Source organism: Nyctibius grandis, chromosome 14 (assembly GCF_013368605.1).
Source record: "Nyctibius grandis isolate bNycGra1 chromosome 14, bNycGra1.pri, whole genome shotgun sequence".
Lineage (NCBI taxonomy): Eukaryota > Metazoa > Chordata > Aves > Nyctibiiformes > Nyctibiidae > Nyctibius > Nyctibius grandis.
In genome coordinates this window covers 13,829,208-13,849,533 of record NC_090671.1, presented here as the reverse complement: position 1 = coordinate 13,849,533, position 20,326 = coordinate 13,829,208, and the positions used below count along the sequence as shown (strand labels likewise).

The 20,326-nt window shown below is 56.7% G+C and overlaps 2 protein-coding genes across 2 annotated transcripts; one reads left to right on the top strand and one right to left on the bottom strand.

Moving 5' to 3' along the window:
• Positions 1-5,638: 5,638 nt before the first annotated feature.
• On the top strand, positions 5,639-9,783 carry MYL2 (myosin light chain 2). Its single transcript, XM_068412630.1, has 7 exons — positions 5,639-5,752; positions 6,633-6,722; positions 7,698-7,773; positions 8,577-8,681; positions 9,205-9,280; positions 9,363-9,411; positions 9,533-9,783. The coding sequence occupies exons 1-7, from the start codon at positions 5,639-5,641 to the stop codon at positions 9,629-9,631; spliced, it is 609 nt and encodes a 202-aa protein (XP_068268731.1). The 3' UTR covers positions 9,632-9,783.
• Positions 9,784-10,438: 655 nt separating this feature from the next.
• On the bottom strand, positions 10,439-16,877 carry CCDC63 (coiled-coil domain containing 63). Its single transcript, XM_068412943.1, has 11 exons — positions 16,773-16,877; positions 15,988-16,148; positions 15,646-15,835; positions 14,417-14,536; positions 13,749-13,930; positions 13,016-13,197; positions 12,352-12,557; positions 11,804-11,878; positions 11,347-11,539; positions 10,773-10,970; positions 10,439-10,581 (listed from the first exon to the last, which is right to left on the bottom strand). Exons 1-11 carry the CDS (start codon positions 16,875-16,877, stop codon positions 10,439-10,441), a joined length of 1,755 nt encoding a protein of 584 aa, XP_068269044.1.
• Between the last annotated feature and the right edge of the window lie 3,449 nt (positions 16,878-20,326).

Sequence of the window (20,326 nt, the reverse complement as noted above, 5' to 3'; positions counted from 1 at the left end):
GGTGCTTCACCTTGGGCTTAATGAGGCTGTAATTAGCCAGGGATGAGAGCACAAGCTGTGCAAGGGGGGATCCCTCCATGGGAATTCATTTCCATCCCTCTCTCAGGGCCATGCACAGGGGGAGGTTTGGTTATAAGATGGGTCAAATAAACCCAGTTGGGATGGATGGTCTTTGCTGGGGTGAGAGTTGGTTTCTGCTGTTTGATGCCAAGGTGTCGTCTCCGTGCCAGTGGTGGGGACGGCTCAGTCTGTTCGTGACCAAGATGCTCCAGGCATTTGCTGCTGGAGACCATCAGAGACGGGTCCCAGCAAGGGGACCTTCTCCCTGCGCCCACAAAGCTGATCTCACGCCCATAAATCACTGCCCCGCTCTGCCGCCGAGGGAACAGAAGGGCCTGCTCATGAATCAGAAATAAAACTAACTTGGCGTCTTTGGTGAGCAAATTAAATTGTGGGCTTGGGAGGAATGTTTCTGTTTGGCCAAATCATTAATAAATCAATGGGAGCCGTAAGGAAGAGGAGAGGGGCTGCACCCCGTGCGGCACAGAGGGATGGAGAGCTGCGGACCCCCTGCGTCCCCTTGGGCTCTGCCCCGCTGGCCCCAGGGCACCCCGGGGAGAGCAGGGGGAGCCCAGTCCCACCACCCGCCCCTCCACCCCGGGCTCACCCACCCCGGGGAGCGCTGTGAGGCGCAGGTTAATAAATCAGTTTGTCTCCAGAAGGGTTTGCTTTGTGCGCCTGACAATAGCCTGTTGTAAATGGCAGCCCCTCGCCTCCTCTTCTGAAAGGCTTTTAATTAAAACAGGGAAGGGGCTTTTCTGGGTACTTAAAAAAAAAAAATAGTCAGATTTCAGCACACTGCCATTCCAGGCGTTAATTTATTCTCGCCTTCCTGCCGTTTGTGATCCACAGGATAAGTCCTTTGTGCGGTGGCCCGGCCCCACTGGGCAGCCGAGGGGCGATGCGATGGTGATGGGTGATGGTGGGCTTGCTTGGCCACCTTGGCCCGAGGATGGGCATGGGGACACGAGTAGCCACACCGAGGGACAGCAGTGCCATCGGGGTGAGCAGGGAGGAGTCAGGCCCTGGCACTGGCCAGGAGCTCGGGGTCACCTTTAGCCCTGGGCACAGGGCAGAAAGACCCTCGTGGAGACCCCCACGGTCGCTCCCGGAGCTCTGTCCCCATGGCGCAGGGGAAGGCGGCGTGGCTCCTGTCAGCTGTCAGCGAGCGGAGCTGGGACCTGGAGTCCGGGACACCTTGGCAGGGGTCCCACCGCCTCCCCCGTCCCTCCGCTGCAGGGTCGCTGCCTCCTCCAGCGGGAGGGGCCAGGGATGGCCAGCAATGCCCGGCCGTGCCAGCCCCGCACCCGGCTCTGCCAGCCCCGGGCAGCGGAGCCACCCCCGCAGCGGGGCACGGAGCCGTGCCCAGCCCTTCCCCATATTCTCACAAATGATTTAAAGTGTTTGAGAGCGTGGAAGCCCGTTACCATTCGTGGCCAGCTCCCCTCTCTCTGCAGCCTGCCCTCTCCCCGCGTCCCTCTCCCCCTGCCCCTCTCTCTCCTCTCCCCCTGCCCCTCTCTTCTCTGCCCCTCTCCCCCTGCCCCTCTCCCTCCTCTCCCCCTGCCCCTCTCTTCTCTGCCCCTCTCCCTCCTGCCCCTCTCTCCCCTCTCCCCCTGCCCCTCTCCCCCCGCCCCGCACCCCCCACACCCCCCCCCCCGCCGGGGACCGCGCAGCTCCCGCACCGCGCCCGCTACAACGGCGCCACCTGGCGGCCGCCGCTGCGGTTGCAGCGCGTGCCGGGCCGGGGGCGCACGGCGGGACACGGGGGGCGACACCGAGGAGCTGGGGGGGGGGGGGGGCACGGCTGGGCATCGCGGGGGGACACCCCCCGGGGAGGACACTAAAGGACACAGGGAGGGACATGGGGGACACAGGAGTGAGACACGGGGGGGGCACAGCACCCCCCCACCTCCCCTCGGTGCCCAACGCGGCTCCCGCAGACCGTGCGCTGAGCTGTGCCCGGCCTCAGCCCTCGCTGCCCCCTGGGTACCCCAGGATGCGCAGGGAGGGTGTCCGGGCCCCTCCACTGGCCACATTTCTGCCAAGGCTACTTATTTCCAGGCACATTCCCCCTAAAATTAGCACACGCTCTTTAATTAATTTTCCTCTTTTATTGCTTCGCCCAAATTATCTCGACCGCGGCGCCGTTCGGCGCGCGCACAGCAGATAACGCTGCTATTTATGGCTTTTCCCCATCAACGCTGCGGCTCTGGAGGCCAGGATGGCCACCTCCTCCTGGGGCCGCATCCTGTGCACAGCGCAGGGCACATCCCCGGGGCAGGCCAGCAGCTTGGGGACGGGGGTATCGTCCGTCCTCGTCCCCATCACCTGCCCTGTCCCCAGGCCAGCTGGCTCCCGGCTCGGTTTTGCGGGCGGCAGCTCTTCCCCAGACCCCTGAGCAGGGCAAAATCTCCTGAACATCACTGCGGTGATATCTCCTTCCGAGTGAAAATGGAGCTGAATCAGGCAAAGCTGCTAAATTCAGTGTGTCTGGAACGATCTGTTAAACATTGAAACCTTCTGAACACCAAGGGGAGACGGATAAAACCCTCTGAAAGCTCCTGAAGATGCCACCAGCAGAAAGGGGCTGCGATGAGCAAGGGCAAGCCCAAGGAAGGGGAAGGGTGCCCCAAACCCCCACGCAACGGGAACAGTGGCCGAGGGCACAGGGGCCGTCCGTGGCAGAGGAGATGGGCTTCAGCCACCAGCCAACACCGGGACACGCGGGCCACCCCCATGGCCCCCCTCGGTGTGAGCACCAGGGACGGGGTGGCCACCGCCGCTGCCGCCTTCAAACTGCAGCTCTGAGCTGCACAGGAATCCATCTTTCTACCTTTAATAAGGTTTCTCCCTTTAAAAATAATCATTACCAATAAACAAATATACAACCAGTGCATATAAGCACCAAATTAAGTAGCTACATGCATTTGTTATATTTGATATAGCCTTGTTAACTGGGAATTCCTACGTTTGGAATATGTATTGATTTCAGCAAACATATATTATTTTACTGTAAGTACCAACAGCCATTGTAGTTAATATAGAACAGTTTAATTTAAAATGCATTAGTTTAATAAAAATGCATAAAATAGAAGAGAATTGCATTAGCTTCAATAAAAAATTCAATTTCATAAATATTATCCAGTGTTAAAATGCATTGATTTCCCAGGAAAATGTATTGGTCAGAGGTAATTTACATCGGTTTGAATGGGAATGTACCGGCGTGGATACATATGTATTAGTTGAGGCAAATGTATCTGATTGCAGAGAAAAAATATCTGTTGGAGCAGAAGATATTGGTAAGGAAACCACAGGAGCGTGGAGCGAGCGGCTGCACAGGCTGGCTCTGGAGCATCCCGGCGCGCCGATGCAGCCACGCTCGGCCAGCCCTGGGGTCAGGACACCCCAAATCGGCTCCGTCGATGTCCAGGCTTGGGGCTACCTGTGGGCACGGTGCTGCCAGGCTCCCTGGGACGAAGGGAGCCGGTTATGGGGCGCGGGCAGGACCCGGCTGGGGCGCGGGCACGCGGCTCGCTCCGGCAGAGCACACCGGGGTTAATCAAATCCTTTTGACTCCATTTTTTATCGAGCTCAAGAGGGGCTGTCCTATTAACTGGAAAGGCTTTTTCATGTAAAACACAGGCTCTCTGGCAGATAAGAAGGGACTGCGCTTGGTTTTGCCACGGCACAGATAGGTGTGTTGTTCCCTGACGTCCATTCACAGGCTGCAGCCGCTTCCCAGCAGCTCTTTTGTTCCCTACAAAGCCCTATATGCATGTATGTACATACATATATATTTAAAGCACTCATTTTTTTCCCCGATGCCAGTAAGTCCCCCAATATCCCCAGCAGGGGAAGGAAAAGATGTGGCTGGAGCTGGAGCATCCCCAGGGTCCTCAGCGGGGCGGGCAGGATCTGGCCCTGCAGCACGCAGGATTATGTCTGACAGCGAGAAGTGAGCAGCGGAGCAGATGCACCGTCTTACAAATTACAGCAGGAACACAGGCAGCCATCTACACCCCATCCTCGGCCAGGATTTCCGTGCCGGGCTTGGCCCCTGTGTGCCCAACCAGCCCCTCGAAGCCCCCAGCCACCATCTCACCCCCAATTGCAACATGGGTGACCCCGGGGAGAGACTGACATCTGACTTCTTCCAGGCTGGGCAGGCAGAAAAGGTGCTTCCCCTCCCCAAAAATATATTCTGGGTCATCTCCGTGGCTCCAGGGCTGCCTCCCGTGCCACCAGCCATGCCCCGGCATGGACACGGAGCCGGGGACGGGCAGTGCCCGGGCGGTGCCAGCAGCTCCACGGCCGACCGGTCCCATTAAACCACTACACATCACTTCCCTGAGGCTTATGGATTTTTCCTTAATGCCACAAATTAAGGTAATTGGGCTCGGCTGGCTGACGAATCCAGATGAACTTGGCAGCAGGAGGGAGCATCCACACCAAGACTGATCCCCCTCATCCCCGGCTGTGCCCGCATGCCCTGGGCTGGTCCTCACCCCAGCTCTGCCCCTTGGCATCTCACCTGCTCTTTTGCTCAGACAGACCCTAAAGCCCACCCTGAAATCCCTTCCCGCAGCTGCAGCTCCATCCAGACGAGGTGGTCACTCCTGGATCAGAAGTTTTCTCCTCTCCAGGCACTCTTCCCTACATGCAATGCCATCCTCGCTGGCTTGGCCGCGGCAGCCGGGCGTCGAGGTGCAACCAGGCAGTGGGTGCCAGGGATTGAACACGGTGTTTGTGTCCTCTGGGGGAACGAGGGCAGCGTCTGGGTAGAGCCCACACCTCTGGGGATCCCATTTCACGCTGCCTTTGTTCCCAGCCCTGTCCCAGCCCTCCCCGCTCACCCATTAGCTCCGGGGATGGGGAGAGTTAATCGCGTGTGTCTCGCCGGGACCAGGGCGAGCAAGTGTTTGGCTGAGCTGGGTGACAGGTGCCTCGGTGGGGGGTGACACACGAGAGAGGAGCCCTGCGTGTCTGCGGGAGCTCAGCATCCCCCTCCAGCCCCATCCCAGGGCTCTCGGACGGGGTGATGCACCTGAGCCGGCGCTGCGGCAGGATGGTCCCCTTCATCCAGGGATCTTCGAGCGTTACCAGCGATGGGGCCCCGCTGCACCCAGGACAGCGGGGCTCCTCCGCCTCCAGCAGCCAAGCAGCACCCGGCTGTGCCACGCCAACGCTGCGGTGGGGCACGACAGCTCTCAAAGACGTCTGGTAGGACCATGGCAAACCATCCATGTCCCAAGGCTTAGGGGGGTGTAGCCAGGGGTTCCCCCAGGCCAAATCCTCCCTGCACATCCCAGTGGAGGGGAAAAGCCTGGCCGCAGCCCAAGTGACAATCGCAGGTGGAATTTGCTCCTGTGCAGTCCCCACCACGGGTCAGCATCTCCGGTGTGGGAGCTGCGGGGCCGCCTGGCACTTCATTAACCTTGAAACCCTCTCTGGCTCACATGTCACATCAGCCGGTGACAACAACGAGCTGCTATCCCAGATTAGAGAGAGAGGGACGGAGAAAGTCAGAGACAAGAGGGCTGGGGGGCGGCGAATTTACCTATTACAGCCAAAAGCGGGCATGGAGTTATTTTTAACCCAGGGCGGGCTGTATTTATTGTTTCAGCCCGGGGGAAGTGAGGGACTGCCTCCACGACACCCCTCCCAGCGCCATCGGCAGCGACGCGAAGCCATGGTGAGTACTGAGAGCCCGAAGCTTTAATGGGCAGGGAGCGACGGGGGCGACGGGGACATATGAGCTGAGGATCCCTCCTGCCCCAGAAAGGGGGTAGCAAGCCGGGGAGCATCCCACGGGGAGCAGGGAGGTGTCTCCCACGCTAGCAGAGGTTTCTAACTGGGGCAGACCACTCTGGGGTCCAAACGCCATCTTTCTGCTTCCCCTTCCCCGTCGTGTCCCCCAAAACCCTCCCACTCTGCCTCCTCCTGCCAGACCCCCCTGGTTAGAGGGAAGGGCTGCCGGAGCGTGGCTGGACCGAGGGACGACGGGCAGGGTGGGCGACTCTGTCCTCCGCTCCTGCCCAAAAGATGCATCAAGCCACTTCTGGTTGTTTCAAGCCTCAGTACAGGAGGAGGCAGATTTTTTTAATATGCAAATATTTTAATAAGTGCTGTGATCTTAGCGAGAGGCACGGGAAGGTGAGGAAACACCTAACACCTACAGCCCTTGTGTGCAACCTCAGCAGTGCTCCCAAAGCCGGGTTTCCACCGGGGAAGATCTCACCCCAGTGCCGATCCTTTCACCTGCCGTAGCCTTGGGGGAAGAAGTTATTTCCCGACTCCTCTTTCCTCAGACCTATTTGCCTAAATTCATTAGGAAAGCAAAGGTGGAGCTGTAATTTAAGCAGGAATCTTAACGTCCCTCAGTATCTTGGAGGGTCGCAAGTGCCCAGAGCTCCTGAGCAGTGCACGGGAAACCACCAAGCACCCAAGTGCAGCGGCAGCCCCAGCCCAGAGCTACTGTGAAGGACTCATGACTAAGAATAGGGTAGTTTCATGCTTTTGTTCCACACCATAAAAAGCCAGTGAGTTAGTGATACATACCTGAACCCCTGCAGGCACCCAAGAAAGCCAAGAAGAGGACTGAAGGTGCTAATTCCAACGTCTTCTCCATGTTCGAGCAGGCCCAGATCCAGGAATTCAAAGAGGTAGGTGGGATACCACCATGTCAACTAGACCATGGCACTAAGTGCCATGGCCAGGCTTTTCTTAAACCCCTCCAGAGATGGTGACTCCACCACCTCCCTGGGCAGCCCCTTCCAATGGCTAATGACCCTTGCTGAGAAGAAATGCTTCCTAATGTCCAACCTGAACCTCCCCTGGCGAAGCTTGAGGCTGTGTCCTTTTGTCAGGGCAAAGGTTGGACTTGGTGATCCCAGAGGTCTCTTCCAACCTGATTGATTCTGTGATTCTGTGTGATTCTGTGGTTCGGTAGAAATGACCGAGGGTCCTTGATGCGATGTGACCTTCAGCTCTTTCCTCAGCACTTTCAGATCGGTGACAGCTGGTTTGCAACAGGAGGCAGCATGCCTGGCTTTGAGTGCTTTATTTTAAAAGTGCAGATAACAACTCGGTGACGTCGTCAAGTATGGCATCACCTCAAAGCTTCCTAGGACCCCACAGCCTGCAGAGGAGCCAGCAGCATGCAGGAGAGCAGGAGCAACACCTCCCAGCTAGCTCTTACCTGCTCTGCCAGGAGCTCTTCACGACTTGCCTTACCCCCTTCACAGCTGGCACACTGTCCTGTATAGATCCCAGTTAAAGGGATAACTGGTCCCAGTTGGGGGAGCTGATGGCTTAGGCTGTCCTCCCCAGATGGTCTCATCCTGGGGCGAGAGGGCTTTGTCCAAGACAGAGGGTCTGTAGGGCATTAGGGTTTGGGCTGCTGTAGGAAGCCATCACCCCACACTGCCCAAGGGCACAGGAGCCAGGATTGCTGCGGGATTAAGCTGTTGCTCCCTCACTGGGTGAGGACCCCCCGAAGCCCCATCTTGGACAGGTCTCAAAGTGCCCTTGTCCCCATCCAAGTCAAAGGGAGGAGGAGGAGGAGGAGGAGGGTACTAAGGCCTTTGCAAAGGCCAACAGCTCTCCCTGTGCTCCCTGCATTTCTCCTGCACTTCTAGGCGTTCACCATCATGGATCAGAACCGGGACGGCTTCATCGACAAGGCAGATCTGAGAGACACGTTTGCTGCGCTCGGTGAGCCCCTTTTAGGACCCTCCCCAACAGCTTTGACAATGTTAGACCTATTAAGTGAGAAACCAGCTGTGAGCCCCCATTTAACCAAGCCCCAGCAGTTACCTGGGTCTCCTGTTTTCCTGAAAACCTCCTGATCCCAAACCGCTTCTGTAAGCCCATGAGATCCCACGTGAGCCTTCTCGCGTGCTAAGAAGCACCCGCCTGTGCCCATCCCACGGCATCCCTGGGTTTATGGGCATCAGGGGGGATTTACGGGGTTTGTGGGAAGCTGTGAAGTTGTGAGCTTGGCTCTCTCATCACGGAGGCCAACAAGAACCAGCAATGGGGCCGGGGAGTCCCAAAGACAACCCAACCTCAGGTAAAAGGATGTAGGCATTCAGTCCTGTTCCCTGCTGACACCGGGGGCTAGGGGGAACCACAGCGCTGGTGGTTTTGACCCAAAACATCTTCCGAGGAGGGCTGAAGTGGGCTGATCCATGGGGCAGTGTGGCAAGGGAAGGAAGCAGCACAGCTCAGTCCTTTGCAGCCCTCTCTTCTGTGATCCTGGAGCCTGAGAAACCAGAGCTGGAGATGTCCAGCCCACCCCTTCTCTGCCAGCACATGATTCTCCCTTCGTCACTTCTGTTACTGCTGTTCCTTGTCAGAGGTGGCTCCCCAGGGCTGTGCCACCTCCCTCGGGTGGGGGAAAATCCTCCTGGGCAAGGCTCCCATGGTGTGTCCTTCAGCCCCTGGCACATAGAGCAGAGCCCGGAGGTCCGCACACATTTGGGACACACGATTCACCCAACGCTGCTCTCCCCTAGGGCGCCTGAACGTGAAAAACGAGGAGATCGATGAGATGATAAAGGAGGCACCCGGCCCCATCAACTTCACTGTGTTCCTCACCATGTTTGGGGAGAAACTCAAGGGTGAGAGAGAACCCGGGGAGCTGGGGGGGTGGGTTGGTGGGCACCCACACCACCACCAATACCCTGTCCCACCTGGGGAAGCCACCAAACTCCAGGGTCCTCCGTCACCCTTCCAGGTGGGACCCATCAGAGGCTCCTTGGAGGCCTCAGATGGGAGCTGCTAAAGGAAAGGCGATGGCACCGTCTGGCTGCACCCTGTATCACTTACACAAGCGGAGGCATGCAGCCTCCCCGGGAGGCTACATGGCCCCCCTGTGCCTGGAGCTCTATAAATACACCCAAAAGATTAGATAGATGCCGGTGGTGACACACAGCCTGCTTTGTGGGCACACCACGACCCTACGTCTGCTCCTCTCCATGCCACCACCCACGCTCAAGGTCCCAGCTGCGGGGTCGGCATTCCTGCAGGGCCCCCCACTTCCCAGCCTGCCCCTCATCTTCCCCCCGAAGGCTGGGGAAGCAGGAGGCCGCTGCTGGCTTCCTCCCCCGCCGCCTCCAATGGCCGTGACCGTGTCACCCTCAGGTGCCGACCCGGAGGAGACGATCCTGAACGCGTTCAAGGTGTTCGATCCAGAGGGGAAAGGCCTGAAATCTGCCTAGTGAGTGCAGGGGTGCCCAGGGGGGAGAGCGGGCATCCCCACCGAAGCCTCCCTGGTGCTCACCACGCTCTCTTCTTTGCAGCATCAAAGAAATGCTGATGACGCAGGGCGAGAGGTTCTCCAAGGAGGAGGTACAAGCTCCCTCCCACCCTCTGCCAGCCTCCCGTGCCCTCCATCCCGACAGACCCCCCTCCCAGCCCCAGCCACAAACCCCTTCTATGACGCCTTTTCACCCCGACTCTTTCCCGGCAGGTCGATCAGATGTTCGCCGCCTTCCCTCCAGACATGTCTGGCAACCTGGATTACAAGAACCTTGTCCACGTCATTACGCACGGCGAAGAGAAGGACTAGCCCATGCTCGGCGCTGGCGCCATGAGATCACCTCTGTGTAGGTCACACCGGGGGGGGTCCCTTTGCCTCCCCCCACAACCCCCTCCGTGCTGCAGACCCGCTTGTCACGGGGAACACATGAATGGCAGCCACATTAAACTGGTGAGAGGAAATCCAGCCGCTGGTGTGAGTGGTGCTTGGGCTGGCGTGGTGCATCTGTGCCCAGCGGGACCCCCGGATCCCTCCCCAACCCCACTGCCCCCAGCCTCCCGGCCCCGCTGCACATCACCCTCACGTGCTCGTGGGTCCCTCCGTCCCGCTGTTTCCCAGCCTGACCCAGCTCCCAGCCCCAAACAGCCTGTTTCGCGCCAGGCTGTGGCTAGCAGCCACCTGGTCCCACAAGCCCAGGACCAACACTGAGCTCGGCTTTGCTTTAGGCAGCAGAGAGTTGCCTGCTTCTCCCAGCTTAGCAGGGAACACCCAGCAAGCGCGCTTATCCCCCCTGCATCCCCCCGTACCCTCCCCAGGCCCCCCGGAGCAGGCGTGGTGCAGGACTGGGACCGTGGTCCCCATCACCTCCCCAGGAGCCGCGCGATGCCCTGCTGCGGGCAGCACGTTGGGCTGTGCAACGGGGACGGCACCCCCCGCAGAGCAGCTACTCCCACCCCCGGCCGTGGCTGCTGTCAGCACCGGGCAAAGCCACACCAAAATATCATCTGGGGAGCTTTCGAAGCGTGCAGAAGGTGTTGGGCTCCTTCCAGAGGGGAAGGGAGCTGGAACGACAGCAGGGGTGAAAAAGCACAGGGGGACTATCAAGAGTGAAACTATTTATTTAAGTTCTTCCAGCTGAGCTCCTGAATCTTGATGCTGTTCCTCCCCCTCCTCGTCCACGCAGGAGGTGGTGCCCTGCTCCTTCTCCAGTCTCTGAAGAATCATCTGGTACAGCTGGTCGTGGTCCAGCGGTGCCTCCGCTGCCCAAGAAAATGGCCGCCCTGTCACGCACACAGCCACGGGCCTCATACAGCCGGTGGGGCGCGACAGGCGCGTTGGGATTGGCTGGGGAGGACAGGTGGCAGCAGGGGATTGGCCAGGCAGACAGAGGGGAAGCGTGGATTGGCTGGCGGCGTGGCCCCAGACCCTCCCTCCCACCTCCCACACTCACAGCCATAGATGGCGTCGGCGGTGCCGTCCTCGATGGGCTGCAGCAGGCAGACCTGGGCCCCGTCCTTCTCCTGGGGGAGCTGGATGCCGGGAAGGAACGGGCTGGCGAAGGACTCTGCCAGATTCCACTTATCAGCCACCGTGTAGCGCTGGACGGACTCTTGCAGCAGCAGCTTGTCGATTATCTTCCCCAGGAGATCTGGGAGGGAGAGAGGGAACGCCGTCCCGCAGGGCCCCGCACCGCACCCCTGCCCAAACCCACCCCTGGCTCTTTGCTGAGCAGGGGATCCATGGATCTCCCCGAGGCAGTGCCAGCAGGCAGCCTGTCTCCCCAGGGGCCAGGGCCCAAGGCTGGGTCCTGCACCCAGAGCCAAGATGAGGCCTTTGGGCTCCACTCTCATGTTTATACAGCCAGAATTTGCTGGCAATTTGGCACCCTCAAATTCACGTTAGGGACAGCCAGGCATGACGGGGCAGGGGAGAAAAACCAGCTCAATTAAAACACAGTGCAAGCAGGTGGTGGACGTACAAGGTCCGGGCCATGTGGCGGGGGAAGAGGGGTAGCTCTGACCCACCGAAAACCTGCATCACGTTTGAATTCGTGATCTGCCCGTCGTCTCCGAGCTGCTTCACTATCTGCATAACGTCGCAGCCGACGTCTTTGAGGAGGGAGTCCAGGCCAGATTTGAGCTGGTTTAGGACTGTGCTGGTCTCTTTGCATCTATCCTGGTAGCAGTCGGCTTCCTTAGTCTTCTCCAACAGTTCTTCCTGTCAGCAAAGGATTTGGTAGGTGTCAGAACAGCCCCCTGCTCTCCCCACCACCCCAGTGCTGCCCAGTTCCAGTCTGGACACATCCAAGGAGAGGCTGTGGGATGCTCCCATCCCTGTAGAGGAAAGGCTCTATGAAGGGGATCCCAAGCTTCCCATGCCCCAGACGAGGCCCCAGCGTTGACAGGACTGGAATCCCTAGGACACATGCTGGGACAGAGAGGGCTCTGCTGCCCCCGCAGAGGGAAATCCTGGCCGCCATACCTCCAGCTCCTGCAGGACACCAGTGCTGCTTCTCTCTCCTTGCTCCCGCTCCATCTCGAGGCCCGTAATTTTGTTCTGTGTAAACACAAGCACACGCAGGGGGTGCTGGCTGAATGCCCACCAGACGGGCCTCACAGAGACTGGGGACCACCCCTCCGCCCTGGGAGCAGGGACAGCCCACTTGGCCCCTCTGGGGACCTCTGTCCCCAGGCCAGGAGGGCAGGCGATGACCCCACCACAGGCACCACTCCTCGCTCCAGCCAGCCCTGCACACAGCCAAGGCAGCTCTAGGACCCCCTGGACACTGCAGTATTTTTGCTGGGTACACGGTGGCAGCATTGAGACGCTTTTAGCTCAGAGAACGCAGCGCTCTATCTATCATCCCAGTTATATTTTTGGCTTCCCCTTTGCATTCCCCTAATCCCACCCATGTGGCAGGCTGTGAGCTGCTGTGGGCAGTCATGCTGGGACACATGGGAGAGGAAAAACCCACCCCAGCCCAAAAGCACCAGCTAAGAAACGGGAGACATGAAGACCCTGGAACAGACCTGGATGTCTTTGATCCTCCTCTCCATCTTGTGCACCTTCTCTTTCAGCTCCATGGAGTAGGTGGCATAGGCCATGTTCCTCCTCTCCTTTTCGGTGAAGCCGTTCAGCAGCCGGTCAATGTCCCCATCTTCTGCCAGCTCCAGCAGGAGCATGTAAGCCACCTCCTGGCTCTCTCCTTGGCCCCGCTTGGCCTGTGCCTTCAAGGCTGAGGGAGAGACAGAGAGCCTGGGCTGTGCATGGCCCCACGGGCTGCCCTTTGCAGAGCCTTCCCCTGCGGCTGCTGTGGGTTTGGCGGGGTGCTCGGGGCAGAAGGTGTCTTTATTTCACTCATAAATTAAGCAAGGAGCTCACAGTCTGCTTGGAAATGGGGCAAACACAGTGGGGTCCCTCCCCGGGAGGATAAAAGGAGCCATGGTTGCACATGGAGGCAGCTCCCTGCCTCCCCATCCCTCCCACTTCCCCAAGGGCACCCCAAGACACATGGTTTTGGGTAGCCCCACTTGGTTGTCACTTTTCTTCTGCAGGGCAGAGGGGGGGTGAAGGAGCCTGCGGGCAGGGGAGAGGTCCTGCCTTTGGGGTGCAGTACTATAGGCAGCCCCCTTGCCAACCCTGCAGGCTCCTGCCTTGCGGTCCCACTTGCACGTGGTTTCTCTCATCTGATACCTTTTCTCAGTTTGGCTTGTTCCTCCCATTCAGAGCGGGATGCCAGTTTGGTGAACATGAAGGTTTTCAGGCTGTTCTCCTGGTCGAGGATACGCCCTCTAGTCTTCATCTCGATATTGTACTTTTCAGTCTCTTCGTTGTGCCTTTCCTTCATTCTTGAAATCCTTGCCAGAGCCTCCGACCTGCGCACAGAGAGCAGAAAGTTACACCCTGCGTAGGGATGAGGTTTTGTATTCCTGGCCATTCCCATGCATTTCTGTGCCTGACCCAGTAAAGCCCCCGTGATGCTGTGCACGTTGCCCAGCTCTCATCCGCATGCAGCTGTGTTAGCCCAAGGCCAGCACCAAGCTAACACAGCTCTTGCTGGGGTTTTCTACTCGGACACAGCACCCAACCGTGGCAGCCAGGCTCACTTTGACCGGAGCTGGCTGGCCTCTGCTCCAGGTCTGCTGCATCCCCCTCTGTGGGCCCAGGTGGGACTCAGAGCAAAGAGACTGCTCCATGGGGCAAGTCACTCCATCTTGAGAAACGTCTGGCATAGGTGGAGTAAATCACCCTGGAGGTACCAGTCCCCCTGCCCTGACCAGGCACCTAACCGTTAGCACCCAGCTCTAGACAAGAGTGGTGAATCCTCTCTCTGAAGTTGCCTTCGGTCTCTCTTTGCACCGATTCTCGTCACTGGCATCGCCCGTCGGTGCCGAGTTTGCCACAGAGGGCTCACAAGGCCACATACCGCTGCTCGTGGGCTTGTTCCAATTGCTCAGCGGCAGTGTTTATCCTCCTCCGCTGCCGATCCACCTTCTTAACGAGCTTGAAGTGCAAGTTGTCCAAAACGGCCTTCTCCATTCGGATGTGCTCAACCTCTTCTCGCAGCTTGTTGTTTATGGTCATGATGGTATCGAAACAGACAGTGGCCTGGGGAGAGGGAAGCAAAAGCTTTGAAGCCAGTGCGGGACTGAGGGGCTCAGGTCTCTGCTGAAAGACCTTGACCTGGGCTGGGACAAACACAGCCCAAGAGATTTTCAGTTGGTCCTGCACTATCCTCCTCCCCAAGACAGGGGAGGCAACAGTAGGCCAGGCTGATGACAGAAGAGACCTCAAGCTGGCGTTGTCCAAGGCAAGGTGCCTTCAGGCAGCTCGGTTTTATCACTAAGCAGGTGCAGACCTTCAGCATTCTTGGCATGGCACAAGTGCTGCATTTGGGTCACCAAGCTTGAAGGAGCCTTTGAGATATTCTGGGAGCAATCAGGCCAGGGGAACAAACCAGGTCCTTTGTCCAGCTTGTGTCAACCAAATGCATTTGCACCATCATCCATTGTCCTCACCAAAAAAGTGTTTCGCACCCAGGCCCCAGTGTGGCCCCGCACATGGTCTCCAAAGGTCTGCAAAATGGGTGCTTACGTGGTTTAGACGCATCTCCGCTGTCTCCAACTGTTTTTTCAGCCGTTTGCTGCAGTTTGCTTGTTTCACCTTCGCTGTTCTTTGCTTTTGCCTCAGAATCTGTTTTTCCAGCTCTAGTATCTGCACACAGAGAAAAAAAAAAAAAGGAAAGCATTATCTCCACCCCTACGTTCTGGACACTTAGCCAAAGAAAATACCCTCTGTTGACCTGAACTACAGCAGCCGTGTCATTAATGAGCTCACAGTTATAGCAGCAGCTTTAATCCCAAACGATCCCATCCTGCACACGCAGAAACATAAACTGGAACTAGGAATGGGTTTATTTTCATGTCATGTGGGAAACGCAGCTGCCTCTGGAGGGAAATTCAGCAGGTGTTGAGCAAGGCTCAGCAGCACCCTGTGCAGAGTGGAAGAGGCCATGAGGATGGGTGTTGGCAGTGGTACTGTGCTGGCCAGACAGGGATCTGTGCAGCCCTCCCTTGGGAATGTGTGGAGGAAAACTTTTGCCAGAAGTGGGGAGCTGCCAGAGGAAATAAATCCACGAGAAGAATGAAGTAGTTGGAGAACAACGAAGTGGGGGGCAGGTGGGAGAGGCATGACACAGCCAAGAGACCCCCAGCTGAAAGCTAACCCTGTTATGGAAAGCTCTGCAGCACCTTTAGCAACTGGAAACTACCCGAGCATGTTCCCTGACCCCTGTCACAGGCGGCTTGTTTAGAGCAGAAAGCTGCAGGGACCTGTCACTTCTGTAGCACTGGGTTTCCCTTGGCCTCCCATCCCACCATTGACCAAATCCAACCAGGCTGTCCTCCGGAGAAGTGATGGGACATCCCTCAGATGTTGCTGCTCCTCTATTTGCCATGCCTCAGGCAGCACAACTAAATGTTCCATTTTTGCCTCTTTTTCAAGACAAAGAAAAGCCAAGGGAAAAGCAGAGGGATGCTGCGTGACCCCAGGCAGGCGTGTGCCATCCAAGAGGAGCTGCAGAGACCAGGGGCACAACAAGGCTGAGAGTCACACCTTACTTTTCTAGCCAGTGCTGCTGACCTGAACGGGAGCCTGGCTCTCTCCGTTTGTCATTGTCATGTGTCTTTTCCCAGGAGGCAGCATTATATTCCAAGGCCCGAGTTAAATGCATCTTACATCGAGGAGTTTCAGCCATAGGGCTCACTCTGCCACTCTGCTCTGCTCTACCATGCTCAGCCAGGGAACGGTCCAGATGCTCCTACCTGCTTGTCCAGCTCAGCTAATGGAGCTTTTCTGTCTCTAAGCAGATCATCACACTTATGTTTGGTCTGCAAAAGGCGCTGGAGCTCCACACGATCTCTCTCATCCAGCACCGCGTTTCTCGTGCGCGTGACCTGGCTCGGCGTTGATGACACCACTTTGTGCTTCTGAGGCAGCGACGCTCTTTCTTTTCTGTAAAATCGGAACGTCAAGCGACAGTTAGCACATCCCACCTGCAAGGCCGCAGCTGGTCCTTACCCCTCTCCATCTCAGCACCGAGGTCCCCACATCTCGGCGTGGAGGAGCTTTCCAAGCACAACGCAGCCGAGTGAAGCTGCACTCACTCCTGAGTCTGGATTTGCCGCCTCACGTTGGCAACGTGAGTTTTCCTCTTCTCCGCTGCTACCCGAAGCTTGTTCTGCAGTCTCCTCATCTCTCCAGCCATCTTCTTTTTGTCCTTCACAGGCACGTCCGAAACATTCTGCTTCAAAGAGGACCCTTCCCCCTGCCACAGAGAGGGACGGTTTGGTCACTTGAGCAAACACAACCAGCAGTGGTAGGCAGCAGAGCTGGAATCTCTCCAAGGGGAGAAAGGAAAGCCGGGCAAGGGGGTGGCTGCCCGTCCCTCAGCACCCCCTTGCGTGTTTGGCACATGAGGAAGCCATCACAGATGGCTGCACGATGAATAAAAGGAGAGCATTTGTAGTGATGTCATTGTGAAACACGGTCCTCTTACCCAGTTTATAAGTAGGGGAAAAACATGGTTTGAGCTATTCCACCCCGTTCGGTACCTGGGTTTCCATAGAAATCCCAGCGAGGCCAGACCCCCCCGTGCTGGTGGGCAGAACCCCCGGGGAGCACGAGCAGGGGACATCACCTGGATCCAGCCCCCGTCCCAGTGCAGCCAGGGAGGGCACCAGGGCTGACCCCACAGCCCTCACCCAAAATCCCAGTTGTCCCCAGCCCCGCTGCAGCCCCTGGGCTCCCCTGTCCCCCCTGATGCTGCTCACCCCACCCCAGGGTGCTGCGGTTCCTCTTCAGGCAGGGACAAGACCCTGGTGGCAGTCGGGTGTTCCCAAGGAACGTCCCCTATTTCCACTGGGAAGCGCAGGAGATGTGAGAGCCCCACAGTGACCCCATCCTGTGCCCCGCACTGCCCCGCGCTCTGCGCAACAGCCACTGGCCTGTTTGCCACCACAGTGACATCACAGTGGAGTGTGGGCGGGTTCTCCATGGGGACTGTCACCTTGTGCTCGAGTGCTGGGAGCCCACACAACATGGACCAAAGGGGTTTCCATGCCCCAAAACCAGCCCTGAAGCATGTGCTCCGCTCTCTCCCTGGCCACATGCCCACAGCAGGCAGACACCCTCATTTTACCCACTCCCACTTCTCTTTGCCATGTTTGTATCGTCCCATAACCGGGGACTTTGACCGGAGAGCAGCACTCAGGGCTCTGCCATTCCCAGCAGCGCTTCGGGGCCATGGAGCTGCCCTTCCCTCCCCTTCCTCACCGGCCCCCAGCCGGCTCCATGCCCTTCCTGCCTGGTTTCTATCAGTTTTGCTCATGGAGAGGCAGCAATGACCACACCGCTGCCACTGCCCTCGGCATCCAGACACCCTCGAGGTGCCGCCGTCGGCAGAGAAGCAACAGTTGGCACTGCCAACCTGGGGGATGTCCCCAGGGACAGAGCCTGTTTAGGCAGCCAATATAGGGGACAAATTGAGGATTGGCACCTGCTTCTCTCTCTTCCAAGCACACAGGAGCAGTGGACTGAGTCACAAGAGCCACGATCATTCCTGCTCCATTAGCTGGAGCGTGTGGCCGGCTCCTTCCCAGGCACCCGGCGAGCCCTGAGATCCCTGAGGGCAGGAGCACGAGGCAGCGCTGGAGGCTGCCGCAGGGCTGCGTTTTGTAGCCCTCGTGTTGCTTACTCAGCTCTGGGATGAAGGGGAACAGAGAAGTGCTGAAGGTGAGCAAAGGACATCTGCATCCCAGTTTGCAGGGCTGCGGCGACTTCAAGGCGATGAGCAAAATCCCCAACGAGCGCATCGCTCCTGGGGCTGCACCTCCCCGTTATCCCGGAGACTTTGATGAGCTAACAAGGCAGCTGTCAAGTTCCAGGCTAATTCACAGCCAGACAGGCTCTGAGGACGCATTTAATTGGGAATTCTTTTCACGGCAGAAAGCAGAATGTGGCATTAGATAAGAAAAATCACAACCAAGGGCAGAGCGATGCTGGGAAGGCACCGGAGCCTGAGGGTCCCGCCGGGGCCAGGAGAAGCTCCCAGAGCTTTTCATGCTGCTCCTGCATGATCGACAGCTCCGTGGGATAATAACAACAACCTCTCTGGGGATGAGGTTGTCACTCTGTCTCGGTGGCCCTGGCTGTGTCATACTGCAGATCCCTTCCCTCTGGTTTGCTTCTCTTCACCCTCAGCAGAAATAGGGCCAAACCCCCAGTTCAGAATAAAGGTAGAGCTACAGGAGGGGACGTTATTTTTCCAGAAACAATGCCAATGGGTGGCTCAAAAGCCTGGTTTCCCTTGGCTTGGACTAGTCCAGCCTCAAAATACAGCCCATATTGTCTGTGCTTTTTGTACTCCTCCTCCATGGACCAATTCTCAATTGTTTAGCAACAAACAAGTCAGTAAATTAAACTACTGAAGAGGGATCTGATTTGGTAGAGTCTGTGTCTGTCACACTCATTGCAGAAGCATTTATTTTACTAAAGGGGACTGTTTTCACCCAAACAATGCTCAACTGTCAGACTTGCTCTGAGTGAGGATGACTCCAGTGTCTGGATGGACCTTTAAGCTGTGGCTGAGCAGGACAGGAATCGGAGCAGGATGAGATCGTCTGTAACATCTGAATCCAATGGATCTCCATCTTCTGGGAGAAACAGAAGAAAAGGGACTTTCTGTGCCATTTTCCTCTTAACCTATCTTCCCGGATTTAATAGGTACATTTAGCACTGATTGACATGGAGAAATTATTCCTTCAGCTGCAGATTTGGGGTCTAATTAAAACTACTTGTACTATTTTAAGGGCCAAATTCTGATGTGTGCAAGCAGCGTAAATCCTTCCTGATCTCAGCAATGATTTCCCCGTTTTACCAGGTCCAGTTAAATGGTGGCTGCAGGGGATGGTCAGAGCTGGGCTGGCTCTGGTCTGAGCTCACCTACCTGGGAGCGTCCCACCGATGTCAAAGAAAATCTCTGGGGTAAGCTAGAGAATCAGGCCCATATTTTCATGCAAATGTAATACATTCATGTTACTTAATGCCTATTTATAACAAATCCAGAACTTAATTCTACTTAACCCGTCTTCGGTGTTTGACACATGAAATCTGTGAGTCAGAGGGACTATATATGGACCTGTCAAAACTTTCTTTTTCCCCCTCATATAAAAACCTGGATTAAATCATAATCAAACTCCCATCAGCTCCAGCAGCGGTGCTGGGAGGAGCGGGAAGATGCTGACAACTGCTAAGGCAGCTGGTGGTGGGGAAAGGTCTTCTCAGCCAGCAGTCCAACGGCAAAACCTTGCAGAAGAGGTCCTGAATTCAGACACACGCTGAGTCCATCTTCACTGAAACGTCATCCTGTGGACCTGGAGCAGTACCTTGGCCTCATGGCATCACCTTACCAAGACTTGGCTTGTGAACGGCCTCCCACGAGCCCATTTTCTACCCAGGTTCTTCTTTCTTTCCTCTGATGAATGGTTACCTTCATATGTGCATGAACCATGCCTTTGATGGACAAGACCAGTTTTGGTCCTAGAAGCATTGCAAACACATCGAGAGCTGTAGACCTGCAGCCTTTTGCAACTGGCCTGAGTTTTGCTCCATGTGTTTCTTACAGAAAAGGTTTCTTTCAAAATACACGCGGCCTAGTCCTCAAATGCTGAGCCATTCTCTCCCTGCACCACACCACTTCTTCTTGCCTGCCCTTCCTTGGCACAAACCCTTCTGGGAGAGGAGGCTCTCACGCCCAGCATCTGAAACAACACTGCAAACATCTGCAATTTTCCTGATTTAACACTTAAAATCTCAACAAAATCAGAGACAAATATGCCGGATACTCTACAAGCGTGCAGCAGAACACCCTCCTCACGCTGAAAGTTTACAGTGTAAAAATAACAAGTGCATATCCGTCATCAGAGATGACAAAATAGCACAGAAGTAGCCGGTTTCCACCTCTGGGTATGTTTTCCTGCCAGCCTGCGAGTGCAGCAGCAACGGCCTTAAGTAGCAGGATGGAGCAGAGGTGTCCCTGCATGGGCACACGGCTCCAAGTGTTAAGAGTAATTGGTATTAAGTAAGGGGAGAGGAGGCTGGTTGCTGCCTCCTCGATTACAGCTGTAATTCCTCTTCACTCAAAGAGGAAATTGTCACCATAATTCCCTGCAGGTGGTTTTCTTCTGAATCGCTGACACGGAGTGAAAAGTGATTTCCAGCAGCAAACTGACTCCTTCACAGCATTATTTGGTATTTTTTTAAAGGATCATTTTAGGAGCAAGTTCCCCAGGCCTTGACTTTGGGACAGCAAAACTCTTTTCCACTGCAGGCTCAGCCCCTCCAGCGGAGCCTAATAACATGGATTTGTTCACCCCTCTGTGTTAGCTTGCAGATGCCTTTGACTGCAGCAAATGCTTCCTAACGTCCAACCTGAACCTCCCCTGG